At 39.3% G+C, this 22,690-nt stretch overlaps 1 protein-coding gene across 2 annotated transcripts in view; it reads right to left on the reverse strand.

Annotated features, from left to right (window-relative positions):
* TTC39B (tetratricopeptide repeat domain 39B) overlaps nucleotides 1-22,690 on the reverse strand; it is a 68,301-nt gene that overhangs the window by 19,180 nt on the left and 26,431 nt on the right. Inside the window, exons 2-4 of one of the 2 annotated variants that reach the window (XM_061441242.1) lie at nucleotides 21,427-21,461; nucleotides 2,859-2,963; nucleotides 1,491-1,622 (exon numbers count right to left, since the gene is read on the reverse strand). In XM_061441242.1, the coding sequence (XP_061297226.1) occupies nucleotides 1,491-1,622; nucleotides 2,859-2,963; nucleotides 21,427-21,461 (272 nt within the window). Of the gene's footprint in view, nucleotides 1-1,490; nucleotides 1,623-2,858; nucleotides 2,964-15,849; nucleotides 16,196-21,426; nucleotides 21,462-22,690 lie in introns of those variants that run through there. The other variant, XM_061441243.1, reaches the window with a different exon arrangement.

The raw sequence follows: 22,690 nt of genomic DNA on the forward strand, positions 1-22,690 counted from the left end.
TCACTTTTTTTCCATTTCTTATATTTGCCGTTAGAATGAAAAATGAAAAGAAGCTGTTTTCAGCATAATAAAAACATAGATACTTCTATATTTTATGCCTGTTATGACACCAAAACATATTTTACTTTCAACAGATCTCAACTGTCCATGTTATAAATTGCTAGTTTATTTTAGTAAGGCATTCCAAAAATGAATTCATTACTGTTTACACAAATGATCCAGCCTTATGAAGAAGCTAAAGAAACTATTCTTCATTCAGAAAAGGAATGCACTGTGTAAACCAGGAAGTCATTCATTATAAATACTGAGCATTAACTTACCATTTGTTTACACTATTCTACTAATAGTCTATTAAGGCACATGTAGTTCTGGCAATTCGTCCCCTGTGAGTGATAACCTTTATCTCGCATTTTTATACCAGACTTTTGTGACAGACTAGGCCAGAGCATAGAAATTTGTATCCTGCAGAGATGGAGGCCCTTATTGAAACCATCTGAAGTACGAAAGAGGGATCTAATTTTCAGACATACTAAACAATACAGTTCAGATGGCACACCTGAAAAAGGGGCAGAAACTGCTGACCCTTTTTTTCTTCAGGCAGTATCTGATAATTTTGTCCCATCTCCTTTTCTTTTATTTGTCATTGCTAATGAAGTGATACTAAATGTCAAAACTAACAACATTTGGAGTTAATTACTTTGGAGACTATTCATGACAAGTTATGGCCTAATGAGAATGATGATGAACCAGTATAGTAGAATAAAACACTCAATTATGATTTTGTCAGAGGTTTGTTAAGCACTTCAGTGTTGACAATGCACTTCCTAAGTTGTTTATTTTTTAAAAGGAAAAAAAAAAGTTCTTAAAAACAACTTCTATTTTCTAGTCTATTTCATTTGTTGTTTCAGAAGCAAAAAGTTCAGATCATTCTTGATGGCAATAACAGCCTTTTAATTTTCAAGTAAACTGAACATATCTGTAGCGTTAATGAAAAAATTGCTTTGGTTTTAAAAGAAACCTCAACACGAGCTTAATCCTATTAGACTATTTGGTCTACCTTTGAGAACAACTTTAAAAGAAGAAGAAAAAAAAAAAAGGATGAAAGGGAAAATTCAAAATCCAGAGAGTTTGAATTGTTCAACTGTTGTGGTTTAAGCCCAACTGGTAACTCACCCATGACAAACTCAGTCACAAGCAGATAGAGATCAAGCAGTTCAACCATGTAGGGTCACCTTACATGTAGGTCTACATAGCCAATAAACCACTTAACTACCTTTTAGAGGCTATAAGCACTCTGACCCAACAAGTCTGTGGTTTCCACATATCCTTACCACGAATAACTGGATAGTGAGACCTACTCCACCTTTCTAAATTTAGATCATTATCACACCACCAACAGCCTGCTCTGAGAGTGTACTGATAGCTGGGATATCTTATAAGGAACAATTAGTGGATTAAGTACCTCACAGATGTTTATTGCTTGGGCTTACCTTTGGCAAGTTTGCAAAGCTTCCTTCATTGCAGAAATTCCCATTTGTATATCCTGCTGTTCAAAGGTCATAGCAGCTTGCATAACTAAAATAGTGCTGTACCCAAGGGCATGGTACATACTATCCTTAGACCTAGGGCAAACATATAAATCTTGTGCATTTAAACAAAACTTAAAATTATAATACAAAATCAAATGCTGAGATACTTGCATTAATTTGTGAAAAGACAGAAGAATAAAGCATGAATGTAATGGATATGAGAACATAATACCATCTCCACTAGGTGCTACATGTCTGCCTCCACAGGATACTGCTGCAGCAAGTTCTAAAGAATATCCAAACTGGGTTACATACATATTTGCAGTTATATACCTTTTATAGTACATTGGTGTATCTATTTAACTTAGTTAATTAAACCTTGACACACATAATCATTCTTCTGCATTCACTTTACAGAAGGACAATCCTTCTAACATTACTACTTTATCCAAAGACACAAAAATCTGCACTTATGTCATAGAAATGTCAGTATACACACACTCAGTCCTGCATAAAAGGCTACACTGAACCATCCTGGCTTTCACAATGTAATTACACAATTAAAAATTACTGGCAAGTGGTTATGGGAGGTCATATACTCAAACCTACCAGCTGCACGGGAACTACTGCCAATGTTATGTTAGGTGAACTCAGGTTTTGTGTAACCAAGTGTCAAGAAAATGAAGACTACCTAGCCCTCTGGCAGTCCCTCTGGTACTGTACGTTTTCCTAATGTCCAATCTGAACCTCCTAAACCTCAGCTTATGGTAACTGCCTCTTGTTCTACTATCTGGCAGTACACAGAAGGATGTCTCTTTACTTTCTTTCACTAACACAAGCTACAGATCCCTCTCACTGACACATCACAACATCAAACACATCTTTGAGAGACAGACAGGAGAACAGTGAACAGGATGCAGATTCCAGTCCTATTGCCTCACCATGCAGTCACAAGTATGCTAGGTTATCCTATCAACGTGGCATTATTTAGTTCCCTACATCTGCACTACCATGCTCCTCTTCTCAAATAAGCAAAGGCAACAGAGAAATAGGCAGAAAGATCAAAAGGTCGGCTTTAAGGTTAAACACTACTGTGACTCAAATGTAATATAATAAACAGAACAATTCAGTGCTTCATTAACAGGTTTTGTGATGGCCTTAAGGAGGAACTAGCACACAGCTAAAACCTAAAGATACTAAGAAATGCTTTTGGACAAAACTGAATAAACGAAAACTACTATCTTCAGAGGCCTTAAATTAATCTTCAGCTATCAGACAGCATACTTTTCACTATCTGCTTACAGACTTCAGCAAATAACAGGACCTCACCATGGCCGAAGTATTTCCAGGGCTTCAGAGAACTTATTGTTTAGAAATAAGTTCAGTGCCAATGAACACTCTTCCAGAGCACATTTGATATCCATCTTGGATGCCCTAAAAAAAGATTCTTAGTTTAGTCAAACTGTAAATAGAAACACAAAATCTAAGACTTTCCCCCTTATATAACACAGGTCTTTTATAGCCATTTTATTGCTCATTTTAAAAAAATCTAACTTTACAAAACCAAGTTGTTTACTTAATACTTTATCCAAAGATGGTGTGCCCTCCTTGCTAACCTAAGTGATGTTTATGGTTTTGTCCTCCTTTCTTTATCAGTCATATGCAATGGAGTAATTTTTACTGCTATATGTAACATAAACACTCGAAAATTATCCCTTGTCCAAGCTCTCAATTCTCTGTATTAATACAAATGCAGTTTCAAACTCTGTTTTCAAATCTAAATCTCAAGAAAGATGGCAAAATATTTTTGTCCAAGAAAGCAGCAAACAGACCTCACACTGCAAGCAACTATGCCAAAAATAGTCCTACCAGAAGCCTGCAGCTATGCTGAAAGCTTTCATTCTTCCTAATTCAGTTCAAGTAAAATCACTTGCACTTGCTTAAGAGGAAGCCACATAACAAAACTGCTGAAAAGACTTCAGAGCACTCACAAACTGCTTCATAAGCAGAACTGGTGACAAACTGGACATACATGATATTGACAAATAGCTAGAAGCTATACAGCCTTCACCATGCACAGCTGCATCTGGAAAAGATAAATCTGTCTACATCTTTAAAACAACAGGTTTAGGCTCTACAGTGGGCTTTATCCAACTAAGGTTAAGCAGTTGTAAGCAACAGATCACGTCAATGAGACAATTATTAAGTGCTGACCAAAACAGAACCCTGAAAGCAGAATTTAGTATGAGAAACGAGAGTGCAGCTGCTCTAAATCTGACAGTAACACACACACAAGAAACAAACAATGAAAAAGGGGGATGTGAAAATGTAACCATACAGAGGTTTATACAGACTCATCAACTTCCCATACCCTCCTACTCCCTCCATTATCCAAAAGCTTTAAAAACACTGGTTCTGGTTTTTGCATTGTTTGGGGGAGAAAACTGGGGTAAAGGCTAGATGACATCCCAAACCCCTTTTCAGCTTTACTTTCTGCAAAGTTTTAGTGGCAGGACTTGAAAAATTCACCTTCTGTAAAAATAAAAAAAATAAAATCTCTAACTCAAAACTTGGAAACTACTGGATATTTATTAATATATGTATACAGTTATTGAATATACCAAAGGGCAAATCCCACCCTTCATAATGAAGTAGTTAACAGCTCAACAGTTGAAATCAGGCAGTTTTACAATCAGACTGTTACAAACAATTTTACATACTTTTATTTTCTCCCACACTGGGATTCAACTTTATGCAATTTTATGTATGCAATTTTAAGATCTGTGCAATTTTATGTAGCAAAAACCTACAGCTCTCAAAAGCTGAAACTTTCTCAGCTCTGCTTCAAGTGTTCCTATTAGCCACTTGCTAAGCTTTCATGTCCTTCAACTGCAGAACACACTGCAGGAATTCTCAGTGCAACCTACACCCCTGATCTCCAGCTGTCCAATGGAAGCACCACTGTCACACCAGGAGACAAGGGGCACCATGGTGATCCACTCAATCAGAACAAGTCTCACCAGCAACACGACAGCGTCTTTTACCATGTGCACAGGGTTCCTGTCAGCCCATCACACCCCATGTTTTATCCAAATACCTAGCCCTAGGCGAGTGCCTGGGAAACAAACACTGCAACACAGCCCATGTTTGCCCTGCTGCAAAGGGTACAGCTACAGACACAAAGTGTTTATTAGCATGTACTGGTTTGTACTGTACAGCTACTGGAGAGCAGATTATTACATTTGTGCTCTCTTCATTGCTGCCCTATGTCTCCGACATATTGTCCTGTTGCCACTATCAGTTTATGTTCTCTCACTTAAATACCCTTAAGATAGGTATCTAAAATGCTTTTTCAAGCAACTCTTGAAAGGGGATTCAGGAGCTGAAAGACAGAAGAACTGTAGAAAAGGTTACCTTGAATCTACCTATATTTTCTACATTTTACACCACATATTTAGGACTCAACTACACATCGCTTTATTAACATTAGCTGGACTTGAATGTGCAAGCAGTACTTTCCATGAATATGGATTGCAGAATTTAGTTTCTGAACTTCTAAAAGCATATGTTGGCTTTTTTACAACACAGCCAAAATAATCAGCTTTATCTGATAAATAACATTTAATTCCCAGCACCTTGGTCTTGTACAGCTACTGTTCTTGCTAGCAAAAGTTTCACTGTGCTATAGTTACTGAAAATATTTGAAGCTTTTAGTGGGAGCAAAGCAAACCGGGGGGGGGGGGGGGGGGGGGGGGGGGGGGAGGGTGGAACGACCACTAAATCACGAAACTAGCAGTAATAATTTAGTTTTAGGATACCCAATTACACACATCTGGCAAACAAAATGAATGAAAGTATGTTATTCTAAAAATTGAGGGGTATATAAGACAGCATGGTATTTGGATGTTACAGATCAAGAAAACCAGATGCATCATATTTAAGAGAATACTTGTCCAGAAAATAAATACTTCAGCAAACAGCTGATGCTTAATACTTATGGAAGCTTCATCTGAAGAAGAATCTTTTAGAGGCATTTGCTTGCTTAAACTCAAATGAAAACCATTGAGGGTGTCAAACACTGTATGAACAGGCAGGGTAGCAAGAAAGTACCATATGTAGCAGCACTCTTCTTGAGTAATGTGCAGCTGTCTGCTGGAGTTTATGATGATCAAAAAGCATTAAAATGTATTATTCTCAGGCAGTTCTTGTCCTCTGCAGGAAGATGGCAAGTCAAATAGTCCTAATATACTGTCAAAATCTGACTATCACTGTCACTATTTAGAATGTTTCTATACTTCCTGAATTAGATCTTTTCCCTTATAGTAAAGAATATCTTCAATTAAAAAGCTCAATATTAAACTGTTTATGTTCTACCATACCAAAAAAGAGTAACTATTTTAAAATGCTTCTTACATAGACAGGATATGACTTCTTAATGGTAAACAGCAGCTGATCCTCACCAGAATATACTCCATAGCTCCATTTGCTTGGCTGGGAGGTTCAGGGTATTTTTAAATGCTGATCTACTTTAAGTATATTGACGCAGTGCATTCTCAAAGAACAGTGGTAATTCTGATGCTTTTTTGATGATGGAATGCCGCTTCCCCTCCCTGCCCCCTCCCTCCATATTGTGCAGGCACATCATGCTTTTTCCACATACGCGGTACTAAGCTCTGTGCCAGTGAGTACTGCCATGCATGCTTTGTGTAAAATAAACTCAAGCCTTCAACAGAGCCTGCTGGAGCTGGAATCCACTGTTTCCCAGGAACACTATCTCCCAGCCAAGACCAAAAGCTGTCAAACTACAGTATCAACAGTCACAGTTTACAGCTCACAGAGATATCATTAAATCATCACTTCGTGTTCACATCTTGCATGGCTTTATGTTCCAAAATGTACTTAAGGTCACCTTGGCTGTTCTTACTATTCGGGAAAGATCCAAAACATTTAGAAACTGCTACCACCATATCGTCAATCACTTGTTAAACGAAAATGGCCCAGACGCTTTGTGCTATTGTAGTACAAAGACTTTTTGTCCCTGGCACTCCTCTTTTTGCTGTTTTTAATTTTGAACTATGCCTCAGATTAGCAGTGTGTCACTAGAACAAGAACACTTCCATTCTTACTTCTGCCACACCCAACAGTCATGCTTTAAGAATAATGAAATTGGTAATGAACAGGTTCTAAGTTATTTATCCGTACCAATAATTGATTTTAATAGTTGAAATAGAAGTAAAATAGAGTAATCCATCAGAAAAAAAATAACTGAAAATAGTAACACCCCCACCCAAAAGGAAAGTTATGGACAGTACAATTGCCCACTACTTGCAGACTGATACCCACCCCATCCCCAAGCAGCAATTGGTGGCTCCTGGCCAACACCCCCCATTTTGTACTGGGCATGACATGCTGTAGTATGGAATACCCCTTTGGCTAGTTTGGGTCAGGTGTCCTGTCTCTGCTTCCTCCTGGCTTCTTGTGCCCCCCTCACTGGCAGAGCATGAAAGACTGAAAGAATCCTTGATCATGGTGAGTGCTACTGAGCAACAACTGGTTGGCTACTGAACAACACTGCACCAGCTACTGGGAAGAACATTAACACTATCCCAGCTGAAATCAGGACAGCTGTCAGACAGTAAACTTTAAGTAGAAAAAGCAAAACTAATGTTCCTGTCCATGGATAACAGGTAAGAAACATTTCTACCTCGTCTCTTTACAGAAACATCACTGTACTATGATTCTTGGTACCTACTTAATGTTCCTCAATAGAGACAGCGGTCTCCTGTCTCTGTGAAATGTTTCCAGGATGGCTCATCTCCTTATGAGCTCTTTGGAATGCAAGTGTCCTTGAAAAATCTATTATAGGACTGCATTTGGTCTTCTTTTTTTTTTCGTATGTGCAGCCAGCACCTACAAAGATTTGCATTTCCAGCCAGAAATTCACATTAAAAGTAACATATGTCTATGTGTATCCACTGTATCTGAGCAAGCATACACAAAACTCAACTATTAGTTCTGCTATCTGGAAATATCTTAAAATACTTTTCCTCATATTTTGAAAGCACAGTACTCTTCAACATTAAGTTAGCCATCTGAGAAAAAAAGTCTTTTTCAACTTAACACTCTCATCCATCACTCATATATGAGCCAATGGTAATGCTTCACTCTTCTGCTTAGTGATGTGCCAAAATTCGCTCTGGATCATTTCCTAAGAGACTTCATTACTTGCTATTACTTTCATTGATCATTTGTACAAACATCAAGTTGCAATCTCATCGGATAAATGACGAGACACTATGTAGGACTACTACCTACCTACCTGCCCCAGAGCAGCAGGTGGCACCACTCCTCATGACAACTAGAATCATAGAATAGTTAGGGTTGGAAAGGACCTTAAGGTCATCAAGTTCCAACCCCCCTGCCATGGGCAGGGACACCTCACACTAAACCATGTCATCAAAGGCTCTATCCAACCTGCCCTTGAACACCGCCAGGGATGGAGAGTTCACAACCTCCTTGGGCAACCTATTCCAGGGCCTCACCACCTTCATAGTACAGAAATTCTTCCTTATATCCAATCTAAACTTCCCCTGTTTAAGTTTTAACTCATTACCCCTTGTGCTGTCACTACAGTCTCCAATGAAGAGTCCATCCCCAGCATCCCTATAGCCCCCCTTCAGATACTGGAAAGCTGCTATGAGGTCTCCACGCAGCCTTCTCTTCTCCAGGCTGAACAGCCCCAACTTTCTCAGCCTGTCTTCATATGGGAGGTGCTCCAGTCTCCTGATCATCCTCGTGACCCTCCTCTGGACTTGTTCCAACAGTTCCATGTCCTTTTTATGTTGAGAACACCAGAACTGCACGCAGTACTCCAGGTGAGGTCTCACAAGAGCAGAGTAGAGGGGCAGGATCACCTCCTTCGAGCTGCTGGTCATGCTCCTTTTCATGCAGCCCAGCATACGGTTGGCTTTCTGGGCTGCAAGCACACACTGCAGCAGGCTCATGTTCATTTTCTCATCGACCAACACCCCCAAGTCCTTCTCCACAGGGCTGCTCTGAATCTCTTCTCTACCAACAATGCTATTACATGAAGCTAACACTAACATAAAAGAATCTTATTGCTAAATCCTACCCAAAATATTCTGTTAGGTCTACATTTTATGCTCAGAATAGTTCAGTAAAGGGTGGCTGGAGGCTTCCAAAGTCCTTATTACAATTTACGGACTTCCACACAGTGAACACTAGGAAACATTCATGAAAGCAAAGAGAGTAGCTTTATAGTTACGTTGGATTTTCTTCTTTTTACAAGAGACTACTTCTAAAACCCACAAGTATGGGTCTTCTCTTTGTCTTGTGTTTGTTTAAAATAAATATAAGTAGAGATATACCACTTTCAAGAACTATTTCTGAAACTAGGTTTGAATCTAAGGAACCCTCCTGAAAGCATAGCATGTATTATTCTCTCTGAGGTCTACTGACCTGAGTAAGAAACTGCACACACCCCTCACACCAACACTATGCTAGTGCTGGCATGTGCCTTTCAGTATCTTGCCGGCTACATACAGGATTCAGGGTCTGAAAAAGCAAGGTGCATGAGACATGCCTCCATGAGGCTGGATTTTCTTCTGTCTGTACACATGCTATGCATCCCTCCCATCTGGAAAACAATTCATAAAGGTGGAAATAAACCAAGTAACCTTTCTCACACTTAGATGTTTCTTTCCACTAACAGATCAAAGTGTGTTAAAACTTTAATGCTAACATGACCACAGTATTTTTAAATTGACAGTAACTTCCAGTTTACAAACCAAAAGGATCTCTGACCCAATGTGTTAGTTTAGAAATAATTAAGGAAAGATGTAAGACCATATGACCAACAGTTTCTTCTATCATACGCAAAACTTTCTGCAAACTCTTTCACCATTTCATCTAAAACCCAGGCTTCAACACCACTTTATATTCACACAACAGAAAAAACTTAAGCCGTATGTCTGAAAGTTTTAAATTATTTCCAACTTATATAAATCACTTCCTATCCTAGGCTACTAGAATTAATCTAGGAAGTCTATAATAAACACAGCTATGTGATCAGTATAGCAAACATGAGCTTTTTTACCCATACAGTAAACCCACTAGTCACAGTTTACCTCCATTAAAAATTTTGCACTCACAGAATCACAGAATCATTTACGTTGGAATACACGACTTCTTATGAGAAGCATAAATAAAATTGTGTAGTTTACATATCAGTGGAAATGTTACCACCTTATGGAAAGCATTGAAAATAATTTCATGCTGATGCAAGACTTTACTCCCCTGAAGGCATAGTGTCTTCACTGTTTCAGAACTTCACCAACACATACTGTAGTCTGTGTGCTAAACATTCGTCTAAGGAAACCCAATTGGCAGCAAAACTATCCAGTAATGTGCTAGCCAAATTTGCAAACAGGCAGAAAGAGTAAAAAAACTCACTGTTACGATCCGTTCAACAAGAGGCAATTTTTTTAAAAACAAGCAAACAAAAAGGATCAACAAACCTACCCGAAAACATGCAACAGACATACGCAACAACAGTCATTTAGCTTAAATGGTATTAGTTTACACAGCCTGGTATTTTGGCAAAACCATTAGGGTAACACACATTTTCATTTTTTCCTCTGGCAGGATCTTCTTGCACATTGTATTTAAAACACCTTCTACAGCAGACACATGCAAACAGCACTGCTCTTACCCAAGCTGTTCCTGGGTACTACTAGCTTTCACTTCAAGCTTGGAGACATTTATCCGCCCACATAACTGGTAAAAGCAGAGAATGGAAACACCACTCTACGAAGCAATTCAGATGATGAGGTTGCACCTTCCTACTCAGTGCTACCCAACTATGAGATATTAGCACTTAACCAGCTATTTGTAAACCTGTATCAGAAAAACACTGGCTTGTGATTACTATACCAAGAGATCTGCCGATAATATCCTTTGTATGATCAAGCAATCTCACCACTGGGCATTTTCCTTTTCTGTAACAGAGTTAGGCATTTTGGGTTTGTTGGTTTTTGGTTTGTGGGTTTTGTGTGTTGTTAGTTAAGAGGTTTTGTTTGTTTGCTCTTGTTTGGGATTTTTTTTTCACTAAATTCTTTCTTCTCCCTCATCTTACAGCTGTGACAGAAAAGCTGATGCAGAGCAAAAAGAAGAAACAGTAGCTAACTGATTTACACATTTGTAAAGACAAAACATCAAAACTTGTGTTTTTCAAAAGGAACGGCTGTAAGAAAAGGAGTTGAAGCTCTGAGCAAAACAGAGACAGTAATAAGGGAAGAGGTAACTGAGGGAAAAAAGAGTCAGTTCCCACTGTGAAAATCAACAATTACTAAAATGATCTACATGAATGTGAACTAATAATGACTTTACAGTTTTTAGTTCTACCTTAGAGTTGTCGTAAAAGTTCAAACTGACAGTTTTTCATAGACTACTACAATTTCACTAAGAGAGCATTTTAACTGGCCAATTATTATACCTTACCAGACACAATTACTCTAATGAGAAAGCAGACAGAAGGCAGATAAAGCTCTGCTCCTCACAGAACAGAAGCTGTGGTGGCAGGGAACTGCTGGCATGTTAGGAGGGGTGTTTGCCCTCTCTTTGACAAAAACAAATTCTAATTTTAGCTTTTATAAACTTCACAGATACATTTTTAGCTATAGGAGAAAACTGTTTTAGCAATTACTGATAACAGCACTAAAAACATTTGTAATACCGTCTTATGAATGAAATGCATTGAAACAGCCTCAAACACACTAAATACAAACAAAAACTCCTTCTTGAAAGTCTCATCTGAGCTTAAACTTTCAGTTCTTGGAACACCACCTGTGAAGAAACCAATAGGTTTATTTACCTTACATTGCGCATGTGAATCTTACTTGGTATCTCAAATTTTGGGGCCATGCACAGGACTCTTTTGTTCTAACCAGAAAGAAGCTCAGCACCTACAGTGCTGCTTCATAAAAATATATCAAAAGATATCAAATAAAAGAAAGCAATCAAAAGGTTTTGCTTCCGAATATTTACTTTATGTCCACCACTGAGGAGGCAGAGAAAGCCAATAAGCAACTTATTGCAAGTCAGGTGAGGAGAAACATCAGCAGGTTTATCTGATGCCAAGTTGTCCTGGGTTCAGCAGTAGCAGTCATTTTTCCCCTCCTTGGTAGCTGGTGCAGTGCAGTGTTTTGACTTTCGGCTTGGGAACAGAGCTGATAACAATGATGTTTTCGTTTGGCCAAGGACTTTGTGAGCCTCATGCTCTGCCAGGGAGGAGGGGAAGCCAGGAGGAAGCAGAGACAGGACACCTGACCCAAACTGACCAAAGAGGTATTCCATACCACAGCATGTCATGCCCAGGATGGAACTGGGAGTTACCCGGAAGGGCTGGGAGACTGTGGGGTTGGAGGAGATATCGGTCAGAGCTTGGTCGGGCTGGTGGGCGAGTTATCAGTCGGCTGGTGGTGAGGTGTTGTATTCTCTTCCCTTGTTATTTCCTTTATCATTGTTATCATTGGTGGTAGCAGTAGTGATTTGTGTTATACCTTAGTTACTAAACTGTTCTTATCTCAATCCGTGGGAGTTGCATTCTTTTCGATTCTCCTCTCTGTCCCTTCGGGAGTAGGGGGAGAGCAAGAAGGGGGGGAAAGTGAGTGAACAAGCTGTCTGACTGGGTTTAAACCACGACAATTCTTTTTGGGGCCCAACGTGGGGCACGAAGGGTTGAGATAACGACAGATCTGACCAGATTAATAGTCACTCGTCACAACGCTGATTTATTGGCTCTCAGAGTTGTTCCTCTTGATCTCACAGCTTCAGAATGTTGTAACTTACTTAGAGCCGGTATTTGCTGTGTTAGTGTTTATCAAGTGTGGGGCCTGGGCTAAGGTTCTTGTCTCACTGTGCTTTATGGCAATGGCTTGTAATACAGGGGGGCTCCAGCAGCAGGGCGGGACGGACGTGGCCGTGGACTTGTACCTGGCCGTCCGGCTGCTCTTCACCGGCCTGGCCCTCGCCTCCGTCTTCGTGAGGCCGCGGGGAGCCAAGGGGGAGCGGCCCCGGGAACCGGCGGCTGCTGAAGCGGCCCGGGAGAGCGGCCCCGGGGACCAAGCGGCGGCGGGAGCGGGGCCGGAGGCCGCGAGGGGACGGCTGCGGGTGGAGGAGGTCGGGGCGGTCGAGGAGAGGAAGGAGGCGGCTGCCGAGCAGCGGGAGAAGGCGGCGGAGGGGCCGAGCCCCGCGGAGGAGCCGAGCCCCGCGACCCCGAGAGCATTCCCCGGAAGCCGCCCGCGGAGCCCCAGGAGGATGCAGGAGACCACGCAGCACTTCCCAGCAAGGCAGAGGAGGAAGAGCTGGACTCAGGAAAAGAGAAGCTGGCGGTGGGAGAGCCGGCAAGCACAGCAGCTACACCAGCCCCAGTGACAAGTACAGCAGCATCGTTTGAGAGTTCTGAAGGTTTTGAATGGCCTTTGGGTATCCTTGGGACCTGCCTGCTGATTGTGATGGGGATCAGCATGTTGGCACACACACAGACTGTGTTCTACCCACCACCATTTTGTCTGATCTCAAAAGTTAAGCAGAGTCAGGTTTGGGTCTTGTCTGGGGTTAGACGACAATATAGGGGGACCAAGAGGTTTTCTCCAAGGCTGGACAGTCATGAGTGGCAGGGCGTGTGGGACAGTATGGGAAAGTATCTAGTCCACTGGGCCCCTCCAGTGCTTTGGAAGCATCGGAGATGGAAGGCAGCTGTATGGAGTCCCCAGCAGCAAGCTGCACAAACTGCTTAAGGGGACAGTAAATTATTTTGAGCCTGATGGGCCCATGGCACTTCAGGCCATCAGAGCAGAGATGCCACATAGAGAAGGACTCATGATCAAGGGGTGGACTTAGCAATGGACACTATTGCCCAGGTTATTCACAAGTGTGAACACTGCACACAGTCTCTCCTGTTCTGGAAGACTGTTACAAGAGATGGAGCCTGGCATCATGGACCAGATGGACTCAGCAGCTTTATAGCTACTGGTCCATGCACTTAGATAAGAGTGATGGTATATTGAAAATGTGGGACCTGAGCATGACGTGAATGGTATGGAATACGGGGTGGATAATGTCCTGGGTTCAGCACTAGCAGTCATTTTTCTCCTTGGTAGCTGGTGCAGTGCAGTGTTTTGACTTTCGGCTTGGGAACAGAGCTGATAACAATGATGTTTTCGTTTGGCCAAGGACTTTGTGAGCCTCATGCTCTGCCAGGGAGGAGGGGAAGCCGGGAGGAAGCAGAGACAGGACACCTGACCCAAACTGACCAAAGAGGTATTCCATACCACAGCACATCATGCCCAGGAGGTAACTGGGAGTTAGCCGGAAGGGCTGGGAGACTGTGGGGTTGGAGGAGGTATGGGTCGGTGCTTGGTCAGGCTGGGGGGGGGGCACGAGTTATCGTTCGGCTAGTGCTGAGGTGTTGTATTTTCTTCCCTTGTTATTTCCTTTATCATTATTATTATTGGTAGTAGCAGTAGTGCTTTGTGTTATACCTTAGTTACTAAACTCTTCTTATCTCAACCCGTGGGAGTTGCATTCTTTTCGATTCTCCTCTCTGTCTCTCCGGGAGTAGGGGGAGAGCAAGAAGGGGGGGGAAGTGAGTGAACAAGCTGTCTGACTGTGTTTAAACCACGACAAGTTCTTTAAGTCCAACAGTGAACTGCACTGCACATGCACAGCAACCAAGACACAAATTTTCCATTAATCAGCCATATTGTGGGAACAAGACACATTACAACCACCTAGGTTACTATTTACCTGCCTGAATATGCTCAATACAGTTTATCTGATCACCAAAATGATGGTAAAATTATCCTATTCAAGCATATCAAGGTACCGCAGCATGAATTTGATGCAGCACTGCAAAATATACATAATCATAACAAAAGTTGGCAAAACAATCAGATCACAGGTATTTAAAAGTGACCACAGTTAGAGAGAGGGTAAAGAACAAACCAAGCACTGTCAGTCTGCAGGCAAGAGAAAAACCTGCTTTACATTGTTCTGCTTTACATTAATGGAAATGCACAGGACTAGAAAAAGTTAGCATCAGATATTAACAGAACTCCGTGGTTCAACAGTATTTTTAGACCTACGGTTTAACATAAGATCTCTGTGAGTAAATGGAGAATTTACTATGTTTGACTACTCCTGATCAGACTACTAATTTATACAAATTAATCCAGATAAGGTCAATACAGGCAATACTGCACAAAAAAAAAATGAGCACCTGAGTATGCCAGGCAATACTGCCAAAACTTAATATACAATATGGATATATAGATAAATAGAGGGTCACACCACCATCAAGAAACACACAACAAAAACCAACAAACATTTCATATGTTAATCATTTCCCTTAGAAAGTAGGTCTAAATGCTGGCAAGAATATAGGTTGCAGAAGATCCTCCTGAAAAAGCTAGCATATATAAATAGTAATGATGGCTGACATTTTTACACAAAATGACTAAAAATTCCATGTACCTTGCTAGGGAAAAAAAACAAGAAATAAATCATGCAGCAAGCAGGACATCGGATCAGGCCAGATGTTTATGGGACTAACACTGCGTCACAAAAACACTGGCTTAGATCCAGAGAGACTATTAGAACAGTGTGATCCTAGTAAGACACTCTTGCTAAACTTCAAACCAATTTACTGCAATATATTTCACAGTGAACTTATGGCTAGAATGGAGACCTTAAATTACTAAAATCTCTAAAAGCACAGTGTATTGTACTTAACATGTAGTACTTAGAAATCACCAAACTGCATCATATGAAATAAGTTACTTATAAGTCCAAAATGATGTAAGCTCAAAGGGTTAAATCAGCACAGCTATGAAAAGACGACATACCCTATAAATGGAGGAAAAAATCCTGCAAGTTTGATCCTGTCCTTAAATTATCACATTTTAAAGAATGGCATCCCAAAATACACACCTTGCGGTGCTCTACATCCTACAGCATGCAAGCTGATTAAGCACTGACATCTGCAGAGAAGCTTCTGCTCTCTAAAAGCACTGTTCACCATTGCAAAGTGCAGAGGAAAAACATTTATTTAATAAACCCATTGTGAATATATATATTTTTTCCCTCCCCTTCAAAGAAATCATTCTAAAAAAAAGAAATTACTGCAGTTTAAGTGTCCAACATACCTGCCAAAGTAAATTTTCACAGATAAAAATCCATAAATCTGGCTACCACAACACTGATGATTTCAGGGACAAGCAGACAGAGATAATATACTTACAGGATTAATTCAGCTAACTTCGGGTATGTAAAAACAGTCCTTATGCAAACATAAGTGCTTCTTTCACTCTATTCTTTTTCCACTGCACACGCATTAAAAAAAAACCAAAACAAACCCCAAACCAAAAAAAAAAAAAAAAACCACCACAGAAGAAAAGCATAAAGAGAGAACTGATTCTGTTCTATTTCTCAATATCCATGAGGTCTCATTAACCAGTTATCAAGCAAAAAGAATAGAAGGACAAAAGTTCAAGAGCCAGCAGCTGGCATCACAGGCACTCTCCATAGCCGAATTCAAAAGAAATGTCAGTTAGAGTGGCAGCAGCTACAGTCAGTGCTGGAAGCTGATGCCTCTGCGGGAAGAGGATGCTGGGAGATTTTCCCAGTCTGTGCTGCAGCCCAATTCTAATCCATCACTCCTAACTGCAAGGAGGAAATGGAGACATGAGTAATGCAAAGCGATTTATATTTAAAGGCAAAAAAGGGAATTACCTCAGTATTTCCTGAGTATGTATTTATATGTATATAATAAGAAAAGATGCTACAAGTAAAGTCAGACAGAAAAGGTATCCTAATGCAACTGCAGTGAAAATAGATCAAACATACAAGAATTGGTAGCAAATAGCACTGAAGAAAACTACCTCATCTTTAATTTTCATTATTTGACAGTACTCAAATCAATATTTTTTTATTGACCCTTTGACATTTTTCCCCAGAAGTCCAAATTTTTAGGTAGAGTCCCACAACCAAAATAAGTGGCACAGAGAGGCAGCTAATAAACAGTTATATTCATGAATATCATGAAGATAAGCAGGAGAAAGTAGGAATCAGAATCAAAGCAGCTACAACAGAGATAGCTCCACCCCCTTGCTCTAATCTCTCCAGATGATATGGGAAAGCTCAGCAGGAGAAAAATAAACTCTCCTCCACCATTACCTTTGAAAACTATTCTTAAAAGCTGTACCACCTGGGCTAATAGTACCTATTCCCAGCTATGTTTCCTGTCTTGAACTGAGATTTACTCACAAAAATGCCTCAGAGAAACACAAATGCCTTTAAAACACAATGCAGGTAACTACAGATTTACCCCTTTCAGATGGGTGCTAAGTAATAAAAGCAGTAATACTTCAAATCAATCTATTTAAATGACTGACTTGAAAACACAAGTAAGTATGCAACACACTAGGAAAGAGTTGCACAATATTTACTAAAACACCTGAGGAAAATACGGGCTATGATCAGGTAAGACTGGCTCTGCAGGACCGAGATGGACAGCTGTAACTTACAGAGAGCAACTTTAAAATGAGGATGTTTCTACCTCTTCCCTGAAACTGTTCCTGATAGTGTTGAAGGAGTTCAGAGACATCAGAGTTCTCCATTACATGATTTGGAAGCAATACTTAAGTGTATTGTCACTTATTATAATATAATATGTTAATAACATTTGGGGCAGGGAGACTCAAAGTGTCAGGTGGAATTTCACCTGACAAATTTATATTTGTGCAATATAAAAACTTGCACAATGTAGCCTGAAGACTTCTATTCAAATATAAACACATAGAAAAATCTTACATCAGAGGCAAAAGGTGTAGTTGCAATAAACACGAAAGAGTTAGTAATGACACAATTATTGTTCACTCAAACCTCCTCAAATTTAAACAGTGTATAATCCAAGTTATAATCCAAGAACTGTCTGGGGTACAGAAAGATTACATCTGGCTGCTGTCACACTACTGCTGTTCCAAAGCCTGAGACTGACAATATGAAGTAGCTATTCTGTCATATTTATGTAGCTATGAAAGTATTATTTAATAGATATAAAAATCACCTTTACTGGACCTTTTTTTCCCTTGACCTTGAAGTCCAAACATAAGAAAATAAAACTTCCATCATTTGGATTGTCATAGCTGTTTCTCGCCATCTTAAGACAATGTCAGAATCCAAGTTCAAAGTTACAGAGACATGCAGTGTTCTGAAAAGTTTCCAGCACCCGGAATTCAAATTTGAATTTAGGACTACTTCCTCAGATGCTCCATTTCATTCACTGACAAAATACACACATGTGCAGGTATAACTGAAATCTTAACTACACTTCTGAGATTACACTGATAACCTGCTCTAACTTCCTTAAACGCTTCTGGCCCTTAATCTATCACCCCAGTAATACCACATAGAGCTGCTTTGGTAGGATCAAGGATTAACAGTATCCAGCTTTGGGTAGGAAAAAGAGAATGCAAAAAAGGAATGATAATATAGCAATGAAATATGCCTCTTTCTGCTGATACTGATAAAGAAAATACTAAGAATTCAGTTATTCATCAAAATCACCTGCCTGCTTTTCTACAGAATTCTAGCTTCCATCTTCTTAATATTTATTTTTATATTTATTTTTTTTAAAACATGTTTAAATGAGAACTCACCATCTTTTCAACGATGCCATAATTCTATGTCTGGTATCAGAAATTTCTATGCAAACAGCGCAACATGAAGACTACCTCTGCATGCGAACTGTTTGTAGCGTCAGATAAACTACTACGTTTCTTCCCAAAGACAACTACAGAGCATCTCCTGTAGACATACAGAAGCAGCTACCACAATACAGCATTCTTACTGTATTTACTGTAATTACTCTAAATGTTGTTTTTCATTTGTAGAAGCTTCTGATAACGGGGTGGTAACTGAAAACACCATCTTGCCTTTACCTCAAGATTGCATGGCAAGCAGTACCATGGAAAAGTGCAATATAACCTGATGGTAACTTATTCCTGTCACATACAGATGACATTTTTAGGAACAGCATGTAAAATGAGATGGGAGAAAATCCAAATACAATTAAAATTTCATAAAAGTTCATAACAAATTGAGAACTTCAGAGAAAAAAAAATAGAGAAATCAAAATAGCAGTGACAAGGTCTGTACATGCTAGGCATAATATTGTGACAGTTAAAAATTGTTGAGAACTCAAACTTCTTTTAATCATCTTCCTGTAAAACCAAAGAAGAGATAATTTACAAAATTATACTCTGGCAACAGAAAACATGGATCTCTGCATTATACAGAAAGAAATTCTGAATAATCTGGTGAAAAAATAAGATAGCAGAAATATATAGAGGAAAAAAAGTCACAGAAGTTGAGATTTATTCAGTAAGATCAGCACTTAAGTTCACAGTTATTCCACAGTAAGATTGTGATGAAGCATTTTTGCTTCAGCACTGATGAAGAACTAAAGAACACAAATCTGTTCTGCCCATGTATGGTTTCAAACCTGTAGATGTTTGGTAGGTAACAGCCTTACATTATCTTGTGAAACAAACCTGGCCAAAACTCAAAGCAAACAGATGCTCCAGTGAAAATATGAGGAAATATTTGGTTAAAAGTAGCTTTTCACCAGAACTTCTTGGCAGATGCTTCAATTTCCAGAACAGAAAGAACATTTGTCTCCAAATACTCAGTTCCTTTTACAGCAGAATATGCAAATCTTAACCAGTTTTGAGTTAACATAACCATGTAATGGCAAATTTACTTTCACATATAAACATAGAATGGATATATCAAAAGTCATCATCAAGCCAGTACTTTGAAAGCTTAGTAACCCTCTGGCACAGAAAACACTAGGTGAAATGGTGCCTTTGCTATAAGCAAAATGGCAGGCCAATCTATTGTAATACTCTTTCTTTGGCTATAGCACCAGTGAGTAAAGAACTGCATTTACACATGGAACACTGTTTAATCGACCCTCCCTATTTCTACAAAACAATTATTTTGGGCTCATTACAAAAACTGTTTTGGACTTGCTGTGTATACCTACAGTAGCCACCACCAGCAGAAGATCACAAAAGAGTCTAGATAAAGAATCTAATCCATTTAGACTATCTGAGCAAAGAATAATTTCCTCCTGGATCTGCCCTCAGATACAACAGCCAGCACTAGAGATTTAATGAAGGATTTTACCCTATTAAGATAAATCATTGCCCTTTTAACATCTAACCTCCACAACCTGGTATCTACAGTTAGGCAACAATATTTAAGGAATAAACCCAGTTAAAGCCAAATTAGATTAGCAAAACCATTTCCTAGCATTTACATTTCCTAGCACATACAGAGTAATAGTATTCTATGTATTTGACACGAAGAGTTGTGTATGAAATACTATAAAGATGTGGTTCCCAGACATTTTTTCCAAATTCTCTATACCAACAAGTTGACTTGACAGAATTTGAACCAGCTCTGATCTCATAAGCAACACTAAGAACCTTTGTAGACACAACTCTCTATAAAAAGGTGGATTTTAGTAAAAGTCAGTTGGGTATAACAAAAATGCAATAACCCACTCAAACAAATGCCAGGTATATCATCACAGAGCTAAAACAATGCCTGTTTCTTATGCAAAATAAAAGACATTGAGACATTGATACATATGAAAATTTTAAGACAAATATTATCAACAGCAGAATTAAAAAATAAAATCAGACACAGCTTCCCAAAAGGTTGAACCTCTGATAATTCATTGTTTCAGTGTAGTAATGTTTCAAAATTTCTACTACTATATTATCAGTAAAAGAAACTACCATTAATTCTAGATGGGAAAAGGTCAGGCATTAGATCAGGAATAGGCTTCCTCTCAGGTAAACTTCCAGTGTCATTTGAAAACTCCAACCAAAGAGTTTCAAGAAAGGTAAGACTGAAGACTTCCACAAAATGTTCCAAGGCTTTTTACAGTTCTTTAGGCACTTTTTTCTTAGTCTAATGAAGTGAAGAATCCTACCCAGATATAAAAGAATACACATATTTCTATATAATTCCTGTAACTAGCAAAGTTGCTAATTGTCAAAACTCAAAGCAAGTCAGCAGCAGCAAATATTCCAGCTGAGATATCCCATTCCTATTGCTCAAAGATTCACAGACTGAACTGCCCCTCTATTTTCAAAAGAAACAACATACACAATTATGCCAACTGCCCACTCATGTCTCATCATGCTCTTAATACTGGCAAGCTTCAATCAGCCAAATTTGACAGAGAGGCAGTGGACTCAAGAAGTAGTAAAAGAAATATCTAGATAGTGCAGAAATACCTACTGCGTACTTACTGCAGGAAAGGCTACAGTGTAATATTTAGCTTTCTCTTTGTTGGCTTGCTGAAAAAAGCAAGCTACCTCTTGACCATGCAGGAGTTAAGGAGGATGCAGATGCAGCTAGATGAAAGGAGAGGTAAGTAGGTCATGAGGACATGATGGTCTTGCATGATGAATGTGTGATCCAGTTTTTCCACTAACACTGAGCTATTGTTTTTTTACCTCGCAAAATCATCTAGAGCTGTCAGTATACAACTAACAGTTACTAAATCTTCTATTTTTAATTCTTTGCAGCTTCCACATTCATTGACAAATATTTCATCACATCTATCAACCTAATTACACTTTTATTTCCCAACTCCTGGGGACCTTAACTGTTCTAGAAAATGTGAGTAGCATCAATGCATATAAAAGTATACTTCCCTAGAACAGCGTGCATGCTGTATTTTGTCGCTGTTTAAATAGCTTTAATAAAAAACATACAAATTCTTAAAAACTCTACTTACATGGGGATATTTTCATAGGCATCTTCAAAGTTTTCCTGCAAAAGAAAAAAAAACAAAACAAAACTGTTTCAATCAAAGGTACATTTGTTTTGGAACTCTTTCTGTGACACAGCAGAAAGTTACCATTACCAGATGGCACTTAATTCTGCAACATACAGTAATAATCAGAATATTCAATCTGTTGACTTTTTGTAATGCTTTCAGCGCAAATTATTACTGAAACAGTAATACCCTTCCTGTACCTACTAAATCAGACTACAGTTAAGTTAAACCAAAGACCTCTTCCTTTTCAGGCTTAAAAACTTTCACCATGTACATCAAAGAAGGCAATCAATAGAGATTTATGCCTCAGGAATATGTACAGCACACCTGATGTATCCAGGATGCTCTAGCTGACCAGGATACCCATAAACAAACAAACAAAAGAAAAAGGTAAAAAAAAAAGTGTTCTAAGCATACAGCCAAAATGCAAGTTGACCATACTCTGGTCATATAGTAGGTTCAGGATGCATTACAGATCAAGTGCAAATTCAGCCAGCTCACACACTAGTAGCCGTTAATGAATAGCTTGGTCCACACATTCAGAGGATGTCTCTCTCCACCTAGATTCAAGCCTTTTTCCACCTAGGTTGAATTTCAAATTAAAATAAAGGAAGAGACACACAAACATGAAAATGGTCAGAATGGTTCAGTTCACTGGTCATCAACTGCTGTATTCAGTTTCCAAGACTGATCTGTACAAGTGTGTGGCACAGAACACAGCAAACAGCCCTCCATCCTACATCCTTCCCACTCCACACCTGCCAGGGTTTGGCAGCTTGGGGAATTCCACACCCTGAGGTGCTTGATGTACTTGTTCACCTGGTGATTTGCAGTTGATGTCTGTTCCAAGTACCAGTCCAGTCTACCCTTTCCCATGTAGACTTTTTTTAATTCATGAAGTCATAACCTTAGTAAGGAATTTCCCAAGTCTGACACCCATTTTGTATAAAATAATGATTTCTATTCAAACCTTGCTCCCACTACTGTTAACAGTCCTTAGTTTTTAACCTGAAAAGACGGTGAAGAATCAATTCCTACCTGCTCTTTTGTTGACACTTACAATTTTGAAAACCTTTGTTATCTCATCCAAATCTTTTCCAAACCAAAGACTGCTACCTTACCTTTACTTACAGAAAGTATTTCCTACTTATGACTGTCCTTTCAGCTCTTTTGGTCAGAAAAACAGGAAGCTTGATGGAGTAGACTGTTATGATTTTTTTCA

This window comes from Pezoporus flaviventris, unplaced genomic scaffold (genome assembly GCF_033815535.1).
Source record: "Pezoporus flaviventris isolate CSIRO_AGI_PZ_B2104156 unplaced genomic scaffold, CSIRO_AGI_Pfla_v1 ptg000212l, whole genome shotgun sequence".
Taxonomy (NCBI): domain Eukaryota; kingdom Metazoa; phylum Chordata; class Aves; order Psittaciformes; family Psittacidae; genus Pezoporus; species Pezoporus flaviventris.